The 12,940-nt window shown below is 51.9% G+C and overlaps 4 protein-coding genes across 4 annotated transcripts; 2 read left to right on the top strand and 2 right to left on the bottom strand.

Annotated features, from left to right (window-relative positions):
• Positions 1 to 1,072: 1,072 nt before the first annotated feature.
• On the top strand, positions 1,073 to 3,732 carry PpBr36_01214 (uncharacterized protein; the record flags this gene model as incomplete). The annotated part of the gene is made up of 5 exons (XM_029888402.1): positions 1,073 to 1,419; positions 1,489 to 1,918; positions 1,995 to 2,436; positions 2,501 to 2,878; positions 3,020 to 3,732. 5 exons carry the CDS (start codon positions 1,073 to 1,075, stop codon positions 3,730 to 3,732), a joined length of 2,310 nt encoding a protein of 769 aa, XP_029751645.1.
• A 779-nt stretch (positions 3,733 to 4,511) lies between these two features.
• On the bottom strand, positions 4,512 to 5,051 carry PpBr36_01213 (uncharacterized protein; the record flags this gene model as incomplete). The annotated part of the gene is made up of 2 exons (XM_029888401.1): positions 4,925 to 5,051; positions 4,512 to 4,791 (listed from the first exon to the last, which is right to left on the bottom strand). The coding sequence occupies exons 1-2, from the start codon at positions 5,041 to 5,043 to the stop codon at positions 4,512 to 4,514; spliced, it is 399 nt and encodes a 132-aa protein (XP_029750551.1). The 5' UTR covers positions 5,044 to 5,051.
• Positions 5,052 to 6,157: 1,106 nt separating this feature from the next.
• Positions 6,158 to 10,770, top strand: PpBr36_01212 (uncharacterized protein; the record flags this gene model as incomplete). The annotated part of the gene is made up of 2 exons (XM_029888400.1): positions 6,158 to 8,414; positions 8,480 to 10,770. The coding sequence occupies 2 exons, from the start codon at positions 6,158 to 6,160 to the stop codon at positions 10,768 to 10,770; spliced, it is 4,548 nt and encodes a 1,515-aa protein (XP_029750550.1).
• Positions 10,771 to 11,141: 371 nt separating this feature from the next.
• Positions 11,142 to 12,503, bottom strand: PpBr36_01211 (uncharacterized protein; the record flags this gene model as incomplete). The annotated part of the gene is made up of 2 exons (XM_029888399.1): positions 11,429 to 12,503; positions 11,142 to 11,366 (listed from the first exon to the last, which is right to left on the bottom strand). Exons 1-2 carry the CDS (start codon positions 12,497 to 12,499, stop codon positions 11,142 to 11,144), a joined length of 1,296 nt encoding a protein of 431 aa, XP_029751642.1. The 5' UTR covers positions 12,500 to 12,503.
• Positions 12,504 to 12,940: the final 437 nt, after the last annotated feature.

Below are 12,940 nucleotides of genomic sequence, written 5' to 3'. Positions count from 1 at the left end.
CTTGAAATTAGGAGCTCAACCCCCTCAACCTTTCTCTCTTTCATCTCATTTTCTCCTTCCTTTTCTGTCACTTTCATAAAAGTTCTTGTTTTTTTTTTCTTTCTTTCTTTTTTTTCGCTGTTTGGCTGCACTTCAACCGATATTTGAGCCGCGCTACTTCCTTGCTTGCCTTTCACACACCATGAATTCCAATTCACAGTTCAGGACTCGATGAACCTTTACCGCCCATTTCTACCGTATTTTACTTGAGCCCGGATACCAACGAGCTCGTTACACTCTGCCTCGGCAGTTCGTCCATAACACTGATATCGAGACGACTGCTTTTGTGCCAAGGTAGCATCAAAGCAAAAGCCGATGACCCAATCTGGCAAGTACAACACTCGGCCATTCTTTGGATTTCTTTCGCCCAGCACCACCCTTGATACTGGTTGCCTATTACCATCACGATCAACATATCTCACTGTTGCTTTCCGTCGGTCAACAACGGGCCGTTGTTGTTCGTGCCGTTTCCTTATATTTTCCCCTACCCCTCCTCTTTGTTCATCCTAAACCTATCTCAACCAGCCCTGCTTACCGACCTACTTGCCACTTGAGTAGGTACATGCCTAGGTAGGTAGTGTGCCCTACCCATGCATCCAGCTGATCGCATAAATGGTTTGTTAGTTGATCGAGTTTGCCTGCCGTTCCCAATTCGGAACATTTTGCCTCTCACTTACAATAACAAAAAGGGCGTTTGCGCACCACCTAGGTCTACCTGATCTAACATTTTCATATCGGCCCCTATTTACTGTCCGTCTGCTAATCGTCAGATCTGTCGACCTCCTTACAGCAGTTCCATCAGCCCGGCGGCAAACGGGTTGATCTTGTACCCAACCCCAGAATTTGCTGGCAAATATTCAGACAGCTTGGTCATTATTCTTCCTCCACTCTCCATTCACGTCAACTTAGCCTCGCTTTCGACATCACTTCGGTCACTTTTGCCGAATGAGTAGGTGCCTTTACCTGGTACCTAATACCAACTGCATGCCTCACGCTGGCAAGGGCTTGCTTGTCCTTGCAATTGCACTCAACCATGGCGACACCCACCGGGCCTCAGTCACAAATTACTTGCGAAACACCAAGTAGCATCTCAGATGAAGCCAAAGACGCCTGCAACTTGACCGCCCTAAGCATCTTTCCGGATGCCGACCACGACTGGCTCGGCACCGTCTGCAGCAAGCATGGCTATAATGCCGAACTTGCCATTGCTCATATAGCTGACTTGCTTGAGGATGGCAAATCTTACCCCAAAAGGGCACGGCAACGGCAGAAGCGTAAGCGGTCATCAAGCAGCGAGGATGTCCGCGAACAGGTGGGCAAAAGATTCTCTGGACAGGGATATCGTGACAAATGCATGACCAAGGCATACGAAACTACTGCGTAGGCCACCATTCCAAATGACCTCCGCTATCATGAGCCATATTCTGAGGCTGACATGGTACTTTGCAGGAAGCATACACTCAGGAAAGGCTTCCCCTTCGTCAAGGTCAGGACACTGGACTCTATGTTTGTGCTGAACGATCGCAGCACATTCCAGACCTGCCTGGCTGTGCAGAAGATGCTGAGTGACCCTGATGCGGGAAAATATGACTTGATACTAAAGAAAAGCGTCAAGAAATCGGACAACGATCTGGAAAACGCAATCTCCTCAGCTGTGGGAGAAGAAAGAGAAGTGTTGGAGGAACTCCTGGCTGCCTTTAGTGTTGGTCAGGCAGAAAAGGATGCTCCAAGGCGACTTGACCAGGGGCGAAATATTGTGCAGGATGAGCAAGAAAACCTTGCCCTCGCCAAAGCCACAGGACCCGCCTCTGAATGCGGCTGTTGCTTTGAGGAGTTCGCGCGCAATCAAATGGTCTATTGCAACAGCCTAGAGCCCCACGTATGTTTGCCCCCCTCGACTTTGAGCCCGGCTAGAGCTATACGCGCGGCCTTAACTTACATATATGTGCACATAGTTCTTTTGTCGGCAATGCTTCACGTCCGAGGCGGCAAGGCTAGTAGGGCTGAATAAATTCAGGATTGAACGCATGTCCATGGATGGTGATTGCCCAATGGGCTTTTCCAGAATTCAGATGCTGCAGCTTGACAGCAAGCTTCGCTTTGCCTTGGAGAGGGTCGAGCAGGATGAGGCCATCCGCGAAGCAAGACTGGAAAACCTGGAGACGTGTCCATTTTGTCCGTACGCGGAAGAATATCCTCCCATAAATCTTGATAAAGAATTTCGCTGTCGAAACCCTGATTGCGAAATCATCAGTTGTCGGAGTTGTCGGCTCGAGACTCACATCCCTAAGACCTGCGCGGAAGCTGCAGAAGATAATGCGAAGGATGATATTGTCTCGGCTCGGCATGCCATCGAAGAGGCCATGTCTTCAGCAATGATTCGTCATTGCAACAAGTGTAAGTAGCTTCTCAGCTTTTTTTCCTTGAACAAAATCCATGTTGTACGCTAATATCTTCGCAGGCAAGACGCCTTTCATCAAGGAGTATGGTTGTAACCAGATGAGATGTACCAAGCCGAGTTGCCGCAATATGCAATGTTATATTTGCCACAAATCGTGCCAATATGACCATTTTGACCACATGAGCTACGGCGGCAAGCCTGGGAACTGTCCCTTGTTCGAACAAGATGTTGAGAAACGGCATGAGGATGAAGTTTCAGCAGCCGAAGAACTAGCTCGTCAGGCTGCCATGACCGCAAATCCGCAACTAGACAGGGAAGCTCTCAAGATCGAATTCTCCCTTCAGGTGGAACAGGACGAGAAAAACCGAAAATTAGCCCGGGACAAAAAGAGCCATGGAATCGATGCTGCCCGTCATGCACTCCAGGCCAGACCGCAGGGTTAGTGGTTCAATATAAGAGGCTCGGCAAAGCATCCAGAAGCGATGAGGAGATCCTTTGTAATCTACCTCGCTCTGCTTGTTTTGTCTTCCATATGATGCGTCCAGTGCTAACTCTCGACTGCTCCCGCCGGATTTGCAGCGCAACGACAAACATTGGAACAAGCACGTTTAATAGTTCAGCAAGCTTTAGAGCGCAACAAAGGTGCTAATCAGCGAGGAGTCATTGCCCACGACATGTCGCAGTCGGCTCGTCAGCCTATAAACTCGGGGCTGGCCTTGGGAGCGCCAATCCCAGCACAACATCCACTTGTGCCAGCCCTACCATTGCAGCTCGCACAGCCCATTCCAGCCCAGGGTGTTCTCGGTCAGCGGCCCCAAATCTATCCACCAATCCCATACGTACAAATTTCACGACCTGTATTCTACCCGTGGGCTTTTCAAAAACTCGGAGCCCTCCCAGCCATATCTACACCACGTTTACCACCAGCGGCACCCCAGGGCTATAGCGCTGCTTTAGGTCTCAAGCCGCAACGGCAGGCTATCCCAAGCCCCAACCCTCTTGGCAACAAAACAGCGCAGGTGCAAGCTTTAGGCGGGAGCTGGGATTACTCTCAGTATACTCCCAAAGCCGAAGGCGCCAAAGTACAGAAACAACAACAAAGGCCTGCTCAACAATACCAGTCAATGCTCCCGAGCATAGAAGGATTTGATAGACCAGGCCAATCCTTACTAGCCCAGCACTTACCCATCTTTGGTCATGGTGCTCAGCAAAATATGGCAGCGTCTCAGCTCGGTTCTCAACAAAACCCGATCGACCTTGACGCAGGAGTTGACTACCCTGAGCATACATAGCAAGCATGTCCGTTGCCCTTCTGTGATTCTGTCAAGGTCCGAATTTTACCAGCACCCCATCCAACAGTTAACTTACCAGTAAATGCCTGACGATGAAAGGAACAGATCATTTATAGATCTAATGAGCTGTCACTGCGAGAGCAAACGCAGACTTCCAGCAGGGGAACTCGGGCTTCGTCGTCCGGCGGCATACCCCTGAGAGTCATTATTACTGTATCAGCTCCTAATTCACCGTATGATGACGGCGTTGGCAGAGTCTCAGGGGTCAGATATGGGAGAAGAACAGTCTCGAAACCGATGGAAGATGCGGAGAAAAAACCTCAGGGGCCCAGAGCAAGGACTGAGATAATAATCAGTTGGTCTGCCAAAAAGCATACTAATCGGCGCGGGGAGACTTGATGAATCTTGGCTGGGTTTACCAGAACAAGATGCCTCCTCGCAATGCAGAGCATTTTTGCTTTCTCCCTTCCCCTTTTCCTACTGACTGCATGCATGTTGCAAGTGTTATTTCTCGACATGTGATGAGTCGGGATAAGAGTGGACGAGATTGAATTCATATGGGAGGCATGAAAGATATGGCTCTGCCGGTTGACTATCGCTGACTATTTGGGAGGTTCAGCTGTAATATTATATTAGACGCATCAAGCGAGGTTTACAACAAAAATTGCGAGGTACATGTGACATAGTAAACTTTGGTGCTTAGTCCTTCTTCACTACTGGGTCTCATATGGACACAGCCTTGTAAGCCTCAAAGTAATACGCCCCATGGCAGGCAAAGACTACCTCGTCCGGCCAAATTTTTCATGCCATTTACCTTTGGGCTTGGCTGCCGCCGGAACTGGTCCATTTTCCGGTAGAAGCTCAACAGTCTCGTGCACGCTGGCTATCGCACACATACCCGTTTCCGTGCACGTACTTGAGGTCGCAATGGAGTCTTGAGCAATCTCATCAACAGGTCGGAGAATAATGAGAGAATTGGACGTGTTCTTTTGTCTCAGCGAGTATGTCTTGCCATCTGCTTCAAGTAGGGCAGCGGCTGGCGAAGACTTTAGTTTCAGTCTGCGATTTTTTTTTTTTTTTGGCAAGTAAGCTTGATGTTTCCGCAGCTGTCGTTTGGGGTAATTTGGGACCCCAGGAAATGGAGATTAGAGAAGGAGAAAAAAAAAAAAAAAAAAAAAAAAAAAGCACCTACGATGGTGGATTCTCACCCTCCAGAAGCGCAACAAGCTCTGGAGGAAGCTCAAGTAGTTTGTACCCAATGCCATCGGGTCCATGTGAAAATGGAATCCCTTTGTTTGTTTGGCTGGACATATCTTGAGCTGTGATGGCTTTTGCAAGTTTATCTCTCACTTTAGGAAAATTGCGCAGAAATTTCAAGTCGCCAAATATGATTTAATAGTATATTTCTTTCAGACTTGGTCGCTGAGGGGCGAGTGAGAGGAGCACAAATTGCTTGTTAGTTACATGTTTCCTGTTGTCTTGCCAACTCGGATGGGATGTGGACATACTCGCATCGAAATCTTGAATAATTTCAATGTCGTCGGTATTGAAACTGACTGCAGGTTGTTCGGTGACGTTGGGCTGTATGCATACAAGTGGGCGAAATAAATGGCGGGGTAGTTACAGGCAGGGGTAACCAAGTGCTGCTTAATTGTGCATCCCGATTCGCCGAACCGCCTTGTTTTTGTTTACGCCAAACGCGTGTGGGACCGAAACACGCTCCAGCTGTGTGGGTGGGTTCGCTCCCTCCCGCCATCTCAGCTTGAACGCCTTGACCGCCTAAAGCAAGACAAGATTGAGGTTTCTCAATGTCTGGGGTCCTTGTCACAGTGCTAGAAACCTGCAATCAAGGGAGCCCATTTTTTTGGTTTTACTCCAAATTGTGCCTCAGCAGCAGATGAACGACACAATTTCTCCATCTCTCTTACGCAAAGGCCCTGTGGTAGCTTGATGCCCTCCGCGATCTCGGCTTGCTAGCGCATATTTTTATTGTCCCAAAGACCCGCCTGTCGCGCGCACAGTCCCCTCTCTTGGTGACGGTCGCCATAAACAAACCTATCAACCACCTTCTTTACGTACGCACATCAAAGTCTCACCAAATAGACCACCGTCGATACCCAACCACCTAACTCGCCGCCACCGAGTCGCACTGCCCTGGTCGCTCCTTGACTTCAACGGCTGCGGAACCTCTTTATCCGTCCGCAGAGAAAACATAATGTCTACTTGAGGCGCCTCATCTCGAGTCCCGTCCTCGTCACCGAACCATCCCACTCGTGCCACAGTCGTTACCAGCTTAAGTCGGTGCAGCCTATCATCCATCTATCGAGTGCTTGACCTGGCGATACGACCCATCAATCGCCTCGTGTAGTTAGGCCAAGCCTGCCAATACTGCCGATCGACCATGCGAGCGGCCCAATAACCGACCATGGTCCGTGTCACTGACGAGCTGGCTCTCTCGCCAGAGCATGTCACTCTTTATCATACCAGCGATCCATTGCTCGGCCACCTGCCTGTCCTCGTCTTCCACGGCCCCTCGACGACCGCAAACTATACCCTCAACAGCTCGCGCCTTCAGATCCACGTCTGTAGTCCAGCCGGTGTGCAATCCTACCCTCGCATTACCATCTCACCAAATTCTCCCTTCTATGCCGCCGTCAACTACCTTCCTCGCGAGTTCCAGGGCGACGAGATCTGCCGGGGGCTCGCCTTTGGTATTTTCAAATACTTCACCGAGCTCCCTCATTCGGTCAAAACACATCTCAAGAACCAATACCCTACGACTCGAGGTCGCCGGCCTGGGTCCGCCCCGGCACTTTTTAATGAGCAGCATGCCGCCGATCTGGCCAAGGCAATGGCGAAGGCGGAAAACACCGCCGATACCATACAGACGTTGCAGGCGGCCTTCCAGACACAGCACGTCAACAATGTCGACGTCGACTTTGTGCTACCCCCCGGTGCGATAGTCCCACTCAACCCGGACGATCTGGAGGATGTACCCGAGGACGAGGATGACATTTTGGATCCAACTCTGCGCCAATATGGAATGTACACGCCTTTGGTAAAGCTTTTTGGCGAGCCTGTCTTCTTGCCAACGTCCAAGCTCCGGCGCGCCCCTTCGAAACCTAGCTCGCTCAACCGGGGGAGGTCCTACACCAAGGATCAAAAGATTGAGCTGCGGATGAAGATGGGCGAGCTGGTAGATACGGAGGAGCGGTACGTGGTCAAGCTGAATGAGCTTGTCAACCACATTGCCGATGACTTTAGACATAGCGCAAAGAACCGGTCCGCAGAGAGTCTGAGCCCTACCGAGGAGGAGATAGACAGACTGTTTCCGCGCTCCGCCGAACGCATCCTCCAAATCAACACAGGCTTCATGCAAGCATTGCGAAAGGTCATGGACGATACGGAGGAGGATGCAATTAACGACGCCGAGAACACGTCTATGAGCTCCCGAGCTGGAGGCTCGATCCGGGTGAAAGATCCCAGCGGGGCTCTCGCCATGGCGCGAACTTTCTTGGAGTGGTTTCCGAAATTCACCGATTGCTATCAGGAATATATTCGCGCCAGTCAGAATTTCCCACAGCTGCTGAACTCATTCCTCGACAAGGAGTCAAGTTTCCGCCACCGCATAGCACAGACTGGCGAGCAAGCTGTCCGTTCGATCCTCATCGAGCCGGTGCAAAGACTGCCGCGCTATAGTCTGTTTATTGATCAAATAATAGGCTCCTTACCAATCACACATCCTGCTTTGCAGCTCATGCTTCGAGCACGAGACATAATCACGAATATATGCTCCATGGACGAACCACTGCAGGACAAGCCACCCGTCACACATCGCCTCCGAAATTTGGTTGAGAGTTGGCCGATCGATCTGGAGCCACAGGGGAGGTTGATAATGGCAACCGACTTTCTTGAGCTCGCCCCGCCCTACAACAACTGCACCGAGGCCGCTTTGCAGGATCGTGCAGGCATATTTCTCGTCTTCTCCGACTGCATCGTGATGCTGAAGAAGAAATCAAATTCAACATTGAAAGGCCGCGATTTGATACGCGAGGTTGACAAGCCGTCTCCCGCGGGATTACTTGCCTCCATGACAAACGCAGCAGGAGGCCCTGGATACTACGAAACTGCATTTGCTGGATGGCACAGCATAGCAGATGTTCGGTTCACCGAATCAGCAGATAATCGTATGGTCTGGATGACGTCAACGCAGGACATGAAAGGTGCACATGCCGGAGGCTATGCCAGCGGCAAGGCGGTAACATCGCGTTGCTTTCTCCTGCAGGAACAGTTTGAGGCTAAGGCGTCACGATGGAGTGAAGATATCGTCAAGTCCAGGATAGAAGCGCGCTTCCCCGAGAAGGAACGGGAAGACCCGACCTGGACACTCCGATCCGTCAGGATGCCTGACAACAACATGGGACTACATGCAGCCGTTTTCCAAGAGGGCGCTGATCAACTCATTGAGGGGCGAAGGGAGCCAGCTCCTATTCGCATAGTTCTTGACACGGACAAGGGGACGAAATCAGCGCCCGTCGGACATTACGGCGTGGAGATACTAATAGAGGTCAAGTGCAGAGACGCAAAGAGCAAAGTCAGCATGAATACTCTGGGGCTCAACGGCAAGCGGTTTACGGATGATGTAGCGCTAGAGGACTTTTTGCCGACGGTCTCAAGACGAAGTAAGGAAACATGGCTTGATGTCTCGATTCAATGCGATATTCTAACATATGCTTTCCCAAAATAGTCATCCAGCTATTGAGCCAGCAGTTTAACGTCGGGAACCACTTCTTGGCCCCGGCATTAGTCTCTTACTATACTAAAACGCTGCGCGGGCTGAATCTGTCATCGAGAGCGGAGAAGACGAGATCCTTCTTAGCTTCCTCACCTGTGAAGCTCTTATCGAGCTTCTTGGGGGGTTCGTCTATATCTGGAGAATCTTCCGGTCCATCGAAATTGCAGAAACCCCAACTCCTGAACTCGTCCAGCTCCAGCCTATTCCCGCCGGTACTAAGCCGTTCTAACAGCTCTTCAACAAGTCGACATGAAATCACATCCTTAAGCGGCTCCATCAGGGATAAGGATGCCATCAAAACTGATGAGGACCGACCAGAAAACCCACTGGTGCGGCTCGAACAGACCTTCACCGGGTATGTGGCTGTTTTGCAGTCAAGGAAAGGACATTTCGTTGGGAGAACGCTCCTGAACAGATCTTCTGCGGACGAGCTGTCGATAAACGATCTGTACAACCGGCTGATAGAATCACCGTTTGACTGGGACGCTTCCGCGGACCTTCCATCCGAAGTAATATTCGCTGCGTTTGAGAAATTCACACGCATTGCGTGGCGCGACCAAATGGGGCCGATCATGACGGTCCAGGCCCTGGACGCTCTACAAGAGCGAGCTGCCAGGAGGGTGCCGGGAGATTTTGCAGACTTTGTAAACTATCTCTTCGCTGACATGGCCCCGCAGAACCGCAGGGCCTTCACGGCGCTGATCAAGCTGCTTGCCGACCTGTTGGATGGATGCGCTAACGACGGCGACCGAGGAGCTCTCACGGTAGCTTTCGCTGAGGTGCTGGCTCTCGACGGCAACCCCAACGTCTACATCAATCTCCTTGATCGACTGGTAGAGGATTGTGATCGCATTTTTGAGGAAATTGGGTTCGGATCTAACCCTGGTTTCCGCGGCTCGGCTTATGAGTCTATGAACTCGATGACAAGAAGCCAGAAGTCGGCGACGGGATCCTTGACTTCAAACACCTCATCGCTTCGACGGAAACTCGGGTTCGATACCCTCTTGCGACAAAACAGCAGCAGCAAGGACTCTGAGCGTCCCTCCATGTGGAGGAGTCTGAGCAAGCACGGCAGACATCCCGCAACTGGGGAAAGTTCCAGCCTATCAAAGGCGTCAGCAGGAAGGGCGAGGTCAATAGACATGGGGATGCCCTCCCCCAACAGGTTGCGGCGCCCTGGCTCCCGCGACAGACCACCAGTTGCTGGGGCCTTTGACGATATCATGACCCGACCCGCCAGCTCGCACCGTCTGGAGACGATTGGGGAGCCAGAAGTTGAAATCATACCAGAGAGGCCACTAAAAATCAAGAGGCGAAGCTCTCTATCAGATCTGAAGAGTCTGATGGCAGCAGCAAGCCTCGAAGATACTCCCCCATTGCCACTGCGCATAAACAAGCAGACTTCGGAAAAGTTCAATTCGACAACAAAGTTGCCGACTCCTTCGAAGATACCAGTGAGCCCCCGGACGCTGCAGGGGGCAGTAATGTCGCCACGTCAAAAGGAGAACTTTGCAGAACCCGGGCTGGGGCTGGGGCTGAAGGCATCGCTTACCTCACCACCTCTGGAAAAGCCATCGCATTCTAAGAGCATGTCGACTTCCCAAATTCCTACATTACGAATAACGCGCAATCTTGCATTAGGTCAACCTGATTTGCTAGGCCGTTCCCAGACCAGTCCGACCAAGTCGTCGTCAACACAAAAGCTAAGGCTCCAGTCACCCCAGAAGCTTCGCGAGCGCCTGCAGTCAGAAAAGAAGGCGGCAGATGATGTCGACGCCTCGCTGCAGTCAGAGTTGTCCCGCATAACTGAGGACATGGCTCGAGTGAACGGTTCCATGCCACCTCGGTCGGACACCACGTCTGCAGAGGTGCGCAGGCTACAGGCCAGTATCAGAGCGCTAGAAGAACGCCTCTACCATGCAACGACCGAGTCCTCGCAGCGCCATGCGGCCATTGAGCGCGACATGGAGACGACAATGAAGGCCAATGAGGCCAAGGTGCGAGGTATTGACCAGCTGTACAAAGAATCCATGGCGGAGAACGAGCTTCTCTACGAAAAGTTCAACTCGGAGCTGGGCAAGATCGTCAAGGCGTTGAAGGGCAAGGGCCGCGAGGACAAGGAAGAGCTGGTGGCAAAACTCAAGGAGCAGAGTGAGGAGACCGCTCGCGTCAAGAAGGAGAACGCACGGCTGCGCAGAGATATTGTCAGCTTGAGGACCTTGCTGAAGGGTGGTGAGAGTTGAGGTGGAGCTCACCGTGGGAAATTCTGTTCTTTTCTTTTTAACTTTGAAGTGATGATACCTTGTTATGTGCGAAGGAGTTTACTCACGAGGCAATGCTTTTAGGTTCGGCGTTCTAGGCTTTGTATGGCTTTCTGTGTGAGACGACAAGAGCCGGACCTCTTTGTGGTCGGCTGTGTACGCTAGGTTGGTTGTATTCTCAAAGGCCGGTTTAAGCTGATGTGGCTTTTTACTCCTACATAGCATGTCTGCCTTAGTGTGCATTTTCAGCTAGCAGTTCTATACTAGGGAATACAGCGTTCGGATGGACTGATCGGACCAGTCCCTCACTACCTTTCTTGATCATAGGACGGAGTTCGGTCTTGCGTTTGTCGTCATGGATTCCTCTCTCTTATCGGTGACTTTGGCTTGGTGAGGTTTTGAGTGGATTCGAGCAACTTGGCCTTGCTTTCTTCAACCCAACACTCAAAGAAAAGAGGGCCGGCTTCGACAGAGCGAACGGCAGTTGTTCTTGCAGCATCAATCTCTTGGCCATGCTTAAGCCTTTTCTTTATTGGCGGCTGTGAGTTTGATTGCGTTGGGATCCAGGCTTGGGGGTGCTGGAAGTTTGAGGTTAGCATGCAGGGACAAGTCCAGCGATGGAGTCGCGATAAAAACAAACCTTGAGTGGTGGGCGGGCGTTATCTCGCAACTCAACAGCAATGGTAAAGGTGCAACCCTCGGGCAGACGTGCGAGCTTTTCGCCAGCATTCGCTAGGCGCTTGACAGCCCCACGAAGGTGTTCATTGACGTCAACCCAGTTTATCTCGTCTTCTGGTGGCATAGATGCCATCTCTGATGCTTCATCAGAAGCCAGCCGCTGCTCTTGGTCGTCGCCCTCTTCGTCGTTTTCTTGCTCTTCATCGCTGTCGGTGAACTCGGCTGCCTCTTCGCCTGACTCGGAGTCCTCATCGTCGTCGTCCTCTTCGCCATCGCCGCCATCCCGGTCGCCTTCTTTTCCATCCCCCTTCTTCTTGTCGGGCTTTTTCTTGGGATCGTCGACGCCAAAGTTTGCCAGAGCCTCAGCCCCACCAGGCCAGGCGGGGAACTCGGACACGTCAAACATCCAGCGCTCGAGCACGGCGCCAGGCTTTGGCGGAGGAACCTTGGCAATCCTTGGTGAGTCGTTATCTGCCCCGGGGGTCATCTTGGTGGTCGCAGGGCTGGTTGCTGCTATGGTGGTCTGCACCGTCCTGGCCGTGGCAGGCGAGGGCTGAGTGGCCGGCCGTGAGACCTTGCCTGTCGATATGGCGATCGCTCTCTTCGCCGGGATTGGAGGGGGCCCCATGGTTCCAGGAGGTCTCTGGCCCGGCACGCTGCTGGCAGGCAGAGGTTTGATGGGAGGGGCGTGGATGACTACGCCAATTCGCTGGGCGGCGCCATCAGCAATCTGCGCTATCGCGGCATCAACCGCATCATGAACCCAACCGCACACGGCAGGGTGACGGTTCTGATGCACGGGAAGGTTGAAGGCACGGACGGACATGAAGGTGCGCTGCGGGTAGATGCCCCGATAGTAGAGTATATTGTGGATCGCAACTGTCAAGAACGAGTTGAAGGAGCTCATCAAAGTGTATGCTTGAGGTAAAGGCAAAGATGGCTCGCTTGCAGGTGGTGAGTCAGGCCTGGGTGGTGACGAGCTCCTGCTCCTGGCCCTTGGCGCCGATGGTGCTGTGGAAAATTCCATTCCCATCCAGCTATTTAGTAAGGCCTTTATTTTTGGTAGGATTTCCTCGTAGTTAACTGTTCTTGCAATCCAATGACTCTCTTTCTTGTCCTTCCTGTTTCTGATATGACTGGGGGTGACGCTACCCAACTTTCACGTGCCAACACCAACCGAGCAAGACAAACGCGAGAACCTGACACGAAAGCACGTGACTATGGCGGGGTAAGTCCCGTTTGCTCTTTAGCTTGGACGCAGATCAGAGCTGCCCAACCGTTGGAGCGCGCGCGTGCACTGCGACGAGACCGCCTTCATCGGTGCAGCGGAAAGAAAAAAAAAAACATTTGGGTGGTGCTCAGCATCGGCTTCGACGCCGTTCGACTTGAAAAACTTGATGGTAGTTTGGCGCATTCTTATTTGAGTCTTGTTTTCCTTGCCTTCACTCTCTACTCTATCATTGTTGAGAGCACA

Source organism: Pyricularia pennisetigena, chromosome 2 (genome assembly GCF_004337985.1).
Source record: "Pyricularia pennisetigena strain Br36 chromosome 2, whole genome shotgun sequence".
Classification (NCBI taxonomy): domain Eukaryota; kingdom Fungi; phylum Ascomycota; class Sordariomycetes; order Magnaporthales; family Pyriculariaceae; genus Pyricularia; species Pyricularia pennisetigena.
The sequence above is the reverse complement of the archived record's forward strand: the minus strand, read 5'-3'. Positions and strand labels throughout refer to the sequence as shown.